Raw genomic sequence first — 8,394 nt, forward strand, 5'->3', positions numbered from 1 at the left:
CAGGAGAATTGCCTGAACCCAGGAGGTGGAGGTTGCAGTGAGCTGAGATGGCGCCATTGCACTCCAGCCTGGGCAACAATAACAAAACTCCATCTCAAAAAAAAAAAAAGATTTTACAACAGAGGTTCTAAGTTAACACATTTGTGGGTAATTAACATGGTTTAAAAGAGTAGTTTTACCACAGGTAAAAGCTTTTGGTTCTGGGGCCCAGAGTAAATACTATTACTAGGTAATTCTCCTTTGATCCTCCACCCAGCACAAAATTAACATGAGTAAACAGAGCATAGGAAAGAGATGGCTGCCTTCAACCTGCCTCAATAAAACCCTTTGGCCTTCTAAAAGGTTTGAGACTATAATCTATAACTTTCCCTAAATATTTTCTGTAATATTTTGCCAACCACCCTGAGTGAATAGCAACAGGGAACGAAAGGACATAAATAGAATTCCCACTGTGTAGTAGGCTGAATAATGGCCCCCAAATATGACCATATCCTACTAACTGGATTCTATGAATATGTTACCTTCATGGTAAAAGGATCTCAAGATACAGAGATTATCTTGGACTATCCAATAGGTCCAATATAATCATAAAGATTCCTGCAAGGGAGAGGCAGGTTTGCTTAGTAGATGTGATAACTTAAGCAGGAGGATGGAGGGATGCGAGGAAGGGGCCATGAGCCATTGAAATGTAGGCAGCCTCTAGAAATTGAAAAAGGCAAGGAAACAGACTTTCTGTTGAAGACTTCAGGAAAAACAGTCCTGTTGACACCTTAATTTTAGGCTTCCAGAACTATAAGAAAATAAATTTGTGATGTCTGAAACCACTAAATTTGTAGTAATGTCATGGGAATGGTAGGAAATTAATATAACCACATACTCTCACTCCCAGTGAGCCATGTAGGGAATTTGTGAGTCTAGAAGTCCTGATTCCCAAGAGAAGAACTTTTTCATCAAGAGACACAATAACAGATCCTTCAAGTTTTAACTTGCTGAGGTTTCCCAGTCACTTCAGGGTCCCTGTGCCAGAAGACCAGCAGGTAAGGAAGAGTCACCATGTTGGTTGGGGTAATTGAATTCATTCATCAGGAGGAAGAAGCATTATTGTTACACAATGATGGCAGGAAGGAATATACCTATATTTTATACTCAAGGTACAGTGGTCTCTTGAAACTTCCCAATATCAAGTAAAATGGACCACTTCCAAAACAGCAGGGTAAAGATCTCCAAATACTGGCTCCTCTACAAAAGCAATGAGAACATGGGCAAAAATGGTCAAAGTCAACTTTTTCAGAACTCTAGAATTTAAAAGCTTACAATCTGAGGTGCCTTTATTTGAGAAAAACAGCTAAATCTTGGGAAACAGGGAAGCATTTTAACTTGCTTTATTCCCACTCCCCACCTCTAACACAATGTTAAATAACAGTGGCAACGGTGAGCAACCTTGCCTTGCTCCTAACTTTAGGGAGAATGCTTTCAGCATGTTTCACTATTAAGCGATATACAGTATCCAGAGTCCTGTTATACTGTTGGCTTTTTGTCATCCGTTTCCCACTGCACTGTAGTGTCACTTTTCTAATGAATCAAGTGATTCTATACGTGTGGAGTTTTTGTAGACTTTCTGTTCTGTTCCATGGGTCAGTTTTTCTATCCATGCACCAATACTATCTTTTCTTCTTTACTATAGCTTGGAATAGGTCCTGATGTCTCACAGTATAAATCCTTCAACTTTGTTTTTTAAGACTGCCTTAGCTATTCTTGACATTTTACAGTTTCTTAGGAATTTTACAATCAGTTTTTTTTATTTTTGGAAAAAAGAACCTACTGAGGTTTTTTTTAATTGAGATTACATAGAATCTATAGGTCAACATCTTTACAATACTGAATCTTCCATCTTGAAGTTTAAAGAATTATTGTGTCTGTTAATGAAAAAGTTCCCCTCTTGGGAATCAGAACTTCTAGACTCACAAAGTTGTGGGGATGAGAAGCACAAACTCGCCACATGGCTCACTGGGAGTAAGAGTATGTGGTTATATTAATTTCCTATTGCTGCTATGACATTACTACAAACTTGAACTTCTGGGCTCAAGCGACCCACCCTCCTCCACCTCCCAAAGTGCTGGGATTTCAGGCATGAGCCACCACATCCAGCTGGAAACATCTTTTATCTTAAAAATTTCTCAGCATCTTAAAAATTACCTCATTACTATAAATTTAGTTTTAACATAGCATTTTAACACACTTGCCAAGATCTTATTCAAACCTTCATTTTATAGACAGAGAAAGAGAGCTCACACAGGGGAGTCCAAGGGAGAGAATATAGTTATGGGTTCTTAGTTTCCGTTTCTGGTTGGGCCAGTAAATACCCTTCCTCATCCTCTTTTCCGCTTATCACTAGAGACAGAAACTAAAAACCATGGCTTCAGCCTATTAAAAACCTAAAACAAAACAGAACACAACAATAACAAAATAAGGTGGGTTGAAAAAGCTTGGCAGAGAGCCTGTTTGGAGAAGCTGTGTGAAAAAGATAAGACTCTGCCACCACTCCTGAAAGCTCTTGGCCCAAGACGGAACTTAGTCTCAGAAACTCTTATACTAATAAAATTTGTACATCAAATTAAGATCAGAGACAGTCAAAACATTAATAAAGACTGAAACATTTGTTCATTACACATAATTTTATTTCATATTTACATTTATTTTAAAATAAAAATTAGAGGAAAGCCCATCAACTTACTTTCCATGAATATAATATAATAGAACTTACCTATCTCCTCTATGCAACTTGTGGTTTAGATGAGTCCTTCTGGATCTTTTTCCCCATAAGGGCCTCTCTCCTTTTGCTTTACAGTGTAATCAGGGCAGAATAGATAGGTTGAGTAGCTAATTTATATCTCTGAAGATCTCCATAGATCTCTGAAGTTCTAAGTCTTCATAGTCTTTGCGCCTTGACAAGTCTGCATTCCTTTGGGAATTTCGTCATAACCACAAGGTTATTCCCCAGACATGCAGTTTGGGGAAATTAACCCGGCAGTAAACGGACTGGATTAGAAACAGTGGCAATCATAATGAGGTTATGCAATAAATGCAGAAAGCCACAGAAGGATCTTGAGTTAGGACAATGACAGTGACAACAGAAACGAGACCAGTACAAGAGATGGTGAAGACAGAATGGATACAATTTAGTTGCAAAATTGGCTGTGAGTGAAAGGAAGAAATCAAAGATGCCTGAAGCTGTGAGCTTCAGGTAGCTCTGGGTTTAACTTAGTTTCGATTTATCTTTGGATATACTAATTGCTGACTACCAACTGAACAAGGTAGTCAACTTGTCATCTTGTAACTTATCTAAATCTCAGTTTCCTCCTCTGTAAAACTATCAAAGTAAAGCCGATGAAAGGATTGAAATAAAATATAAAACTCTTGGCACAGTGCCTAGTATCCATTAAGCAGTAGATAAACGTCGGTCATTATTAGGGAGTAGGGTAGAGGATAAGAACAGAAGGTTAAGAACAAGAGTAGGAGTAAGGATTTTGGGGTGGGATTCGATCTTTCTATTACACATTACACATACCTCCAAGCAGAGAAAGGGGTTGGAGGAGAGTTTGATAATGTGACTAACAATCCTCCTCCCCTTACGGGGGGATCTTGATAAAGGATAACCACCCACACGGAGGCCTGATATAAACTGGACTGCAGAATGCACTTGAGCTGGGAGCCCAAGTGGGCCAGGCTTCTTGCTTCCCATTTTATCCCCCTTAAGCAAGGATAGCTAGGTCTATAGTGCAGCCTCAGACCTAACTTACACTATCATTTGCTGCTGAAGTTTCCAAAAAAAGATAAAGATAGCCAGATCATATTAATTACATGGACAGTAAAGAAAGCATGAGCCCTGAGCAGGAAGGAACTGTCCAGGTGTACTTACCTCAAAGATGAGAAATCGAAGACAGCAAACCCTAGGTTCTTGGCCTTCAGTCACTAACTGCTTGCCATTGGTAAAACGCGGCCGATGAATGTCCTCACTTTTGTCTATCTGGGCAGGAGGTGATAAGAGTGATGTGCAAAGGGATGGGAGGAACGTTTTTCTCTGCGGCGCCCACCACACCCAGCCCAGTGCCACGCACAGCAAGCGCTCCATAAACGCACACAGCGCCGCCTCTACCAGGATCCCGGGCGGCCTTCACGGGATTTCTCTTGGCGTCGGCTTTCACACCCGGCCTCCAGGCGGGGTGGAACAGGTCGAGAGGGCGGCATCCTTTGGCTTTTCTCCTCCCACGCAACTCTGAACCATGTTTATGCAACGTTTAATGGGCTCTAATAAAACTACTAATAATTTTGCCCGGCGGAAGCACCGACTACCTTGCTAAGCCGGCTCTGCGGGGATGAAGCCATAACCCTGAGGCGGGAAAGTGCGGCTACCGAAAAGCGCATGCGCTACGGGGAGACGGTAGCGTTAGCTACGGAGATGGGCGGAAACCATGGCAACCCTGCGTGATGACGACAGGGTGAGCGTCCCCAGCGCTGGATTATGACGCAGGCAGTGGGCGTGGATTCTGCGGTTCGCGTGACCGCGGGCGCAGCCGCCGGGCCTCGCCAAAGCAGCAACGGCAGAGGCCGGCGGGCGAGGTCAAGATGGTGGCTCCGCGGGCGGGGGAGGCGGTGGAGGGAGGAGGAGTCAGACCTTAGCCAGCCGGAAACACCGACACCCAGAGACCTCCTGGGGAGCCGCCGCCGCCTTCTCAGCCACCGCCGCCTCCGCCGCCTGCTCCAGCTCGAGGGACGCGAGCGGGCGGCGGGGCGGGCCGTGAGAGAGACACGAGAGGAAGGAGGGCGGGGGCGGAGTTGCCCGCCTTAGCTCCCGCCCCCGGCCGCGGCCCGCGGCTCTACCCGGCCCGCCCAGCCCCGGTGTGGCAGCGGCTCATGGCGGCGGTGGGGCCCCCGCAGCAGCAGGTGCGAATGGCCCATCAGCAGGTCTGGGCGGCGCTCGAAGTGGCGCTCCGGGTGCCCTGCCTTTACATCATCGACGCCATCTTCAACTCCTACCCCGATTCCAGCCAAAGCCGGTTCTGCATCGTGCTCCAGATCTTTCTCCGGCTCCTTGGTAAGGGAATAGGGTACTCTGCGTCCCGGGACGGCTCTGCGGGCTGAGACGTGCCCCGGGGAACGGGCAGGCGCGCAGAGGCCATGGGTCGAGTATGTGATTTTGGGAACTCCGGTTTCATCCCTCAAAGGGTCATCTTTACGTGGTGGGAAGGGGAAGGAAATGGTACTTCTCTGAGTTGACAGCGGAGCAGTCCCCCTAGCGAGGACTCAGTGTTGCACCCGAGTGAGGCAGGGAAGCAAAGCTGTGTGAGCATGCGGCTCTTTGCCCGCTGTTTGTCTTGGGTTATGAGTACTGGTTTACTGCGTCCTATGCGACAGCCTTCGAAAAACAGCTCTGCTGTCTCCAAGTCTCGTCGTATGTGACCTTGGACCTGTGCCAAGGCGTGGGCCTCAGTTTCCCCTTATTACAAAATGCAGAGTACTTTTATGTTGTCACTTCTACTGCACCCTAGGGTCCACAGGATCGTGAACTGTCTGTAGTAAATGACATCCAAGCGAAGGAGACAGGGTTTCAAATGTCAGACCTTGAAACCATTACCAGAAATTGTCATGAAAGTGGTGATGCTTAAATCGTGTCCTAAAATTTTCCAGTAATAAACGAGAAGGTATTGAAGATGACTGTAAAAAGTGATGAGACGTTTGCAAAAGAGACTTTTGAAATCATTGTCTTTGTTTCATATGGATGGAGTGTTAAAAGTATCTTTCATTCCTCCATCTTCACTTACATCATCAGAGTGAGATGCATTTATGCATAAAAGAATTTTTTAAGTAATTGCAACTTGGCAAATTTTGTTAATGAGGTAATTCTACCGCTCGGTCTTAAGCAGGCTAGTGCTTTTGAAGTGTTGCTGAGGGCAAACTGATGGTGAGGTCCTTACCAAGCCTTTCTGAATTACAAGCCATCTGTTGCTTTATTCCTACAAAAGGGGAGTGGCAATAAAGGCTGCATTTTGTTCTTAGCAATAAATAGCCATATTTTACATTTGTCTCGTACTTTACTTTTGCAAAGCATTTTCACTGGTATTATCTAACCTGACCTTCAAACATTCCTCAGAGCTGGGTGGCGTTATTCTCATTTTACAAACCAGGAAACAGGGTCATAGAGGTTAAGTGTTTTGCTCTTGGTAGGCAGCCGGTAAGTGGTTGCCAGAGCCTGGGCTTAAAAATCTTTTGACATTAAGTATGGTTTACTTTCCTCCTTAACAGCTGCAATCCAGATACAGAACTCTGTAGTAATGATCATATGCTAGATCTTAAACCTTAATTTTAACTAAACCAAACGTGATGTTCTTCAGCACAAGCTGCTTCAGTTACCCATGGGCTACCTAATTCCAGCCATTCCTTCTTGCCACTGCTAACGTATAACACCACCATTATTTGTGTTAAAAACTGGGCCCTGTTTGAGAGGATTCTGCATATTCATCCCAGAAATAGGGTAGTGATTGCTTTGAATATTTTTACAGCATGATAACTGCAGATTCTCTGAGAATACCTTTGGGACCTGGTGCTTTACTGCAGCACTCTGTTGAGCTTCAGGCTAGGCAGCCTCAAAGAAAAGATGTATTTTCCTTAATTAAATAATTTGCAGTTTAAGAACATTGAACAAGGTAATCTGGTATTTTCCTTGTACTCACCATGCTTCTTTTGTAATAAATTGTGGAAGTTTGTGTTTGGCAATTTAAAGAACATGACTTAAGGTGACTGCTCAGTGCTTTGGTTTTTTATTTTTATGTTTTAAAATGTGGACAGTGATGATAGCTGTTTCATAGGGTGTTAAAGACAATAAAACTATTTTAATGCTTCATTTAATACATATTTTGTTAGATATTTTGGTCTTTTGAAATCATCAGCAAAATATTGGTGCTGTTTATTTGAAAATTTTGAACCCAGAATCTCTGGATCAGACTTTTGAGAAATACGAAATATTTTCCAAATCTATCATCTTATGATATTTTATATTGTGCCGTGTAATTATGCTAATTTTTCACATTTGTAAGGATGGTAAGAATGGAAAAACTGGTTTTGGTACTTAAAAATTACATGCTACTAAAAGACACAGGTTTGTGTGTAAAAGATGCCAGTGGATAGTTGAAATTAATTGTTCTGCCTTGTTTCTTACAGTTGTAGACTTCTCAGTACTACTGTGTATAAGTCTTAACACTTTTCAACCTCACCTTTTTCTTTAAAATTAATGTGTAAAAATGGGAATCTATCTCTAAGTAAAAAGCATTACCAGTTTTATGTGTGGTGGTAGAAGTATTTACTCCTCTCTAACTACAAAACAGTACTTCAACTGTACCTTCATTTGATATCAAACTAACTTGAGATTTCAGCAGGTCAGAAAATAAAGCAACTCATTTTGGAGATCCAAATAAAATTCTATGACAATATACAGAATATTGAAGAACATAAAAGCTGTGTCTTAGGGGATGTTAAATGCTAAATGAAACTCAACCCAGAGTAGCATAATGCTGAGTTAGCAAATTTAAATCCAAAGCAGAAAATGCACGCCTAGGAGTTTGTTTTAATAGTATTACTCATATGATGGTAATTCATTGAGGTGGGAAAAGGCTTTAAACATAACAGAAAACCCAGAAGTTACAAGGAAAAATCTGATAAATTTGAGTACATAAAAATGAAAAGCTTTTTTATGGCAAAACTTAAAAATCCTTAAATGACAAACTGAGAGAAAGTACTTGCATCATATGTGATTCACTTTCTAGTAAGATTTTTACCCTGCCAGGGAGGCTGAGGCAGGAGAATCGCTTGAATCAGGGAGTCGGAGGTTGCAGTGAACTGAGATCTCACCATTGCACTTCACCCTGGCAACAGATGGAGACTGTCTAAAAAGAAAAAGAAAAAAACTTACACTCCCTTAGGAAAATGCCTAAGACAAGCAATTCACAATAAACAATGTTCAATAAGTAAGAGAAAAGTATTTAGCCCTTCCTGCAGAAGCTTGATTTTATGGAAAGAAAAAATTAGCCTTATTTATAATTGAATACAGTCAAGAGCAGGTACGGTGGCTCACGCCTGTAATCCCAGCACTTTGGGAGGCTAAGGCGGGTAGATTGCTTGAGGCCAGGAGTTTGAGACTAGCCTGGCCAAACGGTGAAACCTGTCTCTACCAAAAAATGCAAAAATTAGCTGGGCACAGTGGTGCCCTTCCCCCCCAGTCCCAGCTACTCTGGAGGCTGAGGCACAAGAATCAGTTGAACCTAGGAGGTGGAGGTTGCAGTGAGCCAAGATCACACCACTGCACTCCAGCCTGGGCAACAGAGAGAGACTGTCTCAAAA

The 8,394-nt window shown here is 42.7% G+C and overlaps 1 protein-coding gene across 1 annotated transcript in view; it reads left to right on the forward strand.

Annotated features, from left to right (window-relative positions):
• The first annotated feature begins 4,701 nt into the window (after nucleotides 1-4,701).
• Nucleotides 4,702-8,394, forward strand: part of RNF139 (ring finger protein 139) — a 16,907-nt gene continuing 13,214 nt past the window's right edge. Inside the window, exon 1 of the mRNA XM_017530754.2 lies at nucleotides 4,702-5,095. Within this exon, the coding sequence (XP_017386243.1) occupies nucleotides 4,915-5,095 (181 nt within the window). The 5' untranslated portion in view covers nucleotides 4,702-4,914. The remainder of the gene's footprint in view (nucleotides 5,096-8,394) is intronic.

The sequence above is a fragment of the Cebus imitator genome, unplaced genomic scaffold (assembly GCF_001604975.1).
Source record: "Cebus imitator isolate Cc_AM_T3 unplaced genomic scaffold, Cebus_imitator-1.0 Scaffold68, whole genome shotgun sequence".
Lineage (NCBI taxonomy): Eukaryota > Metazoa > Chordata > Mammalia > Primates > Cebidae > Cebus > Cebus imitator.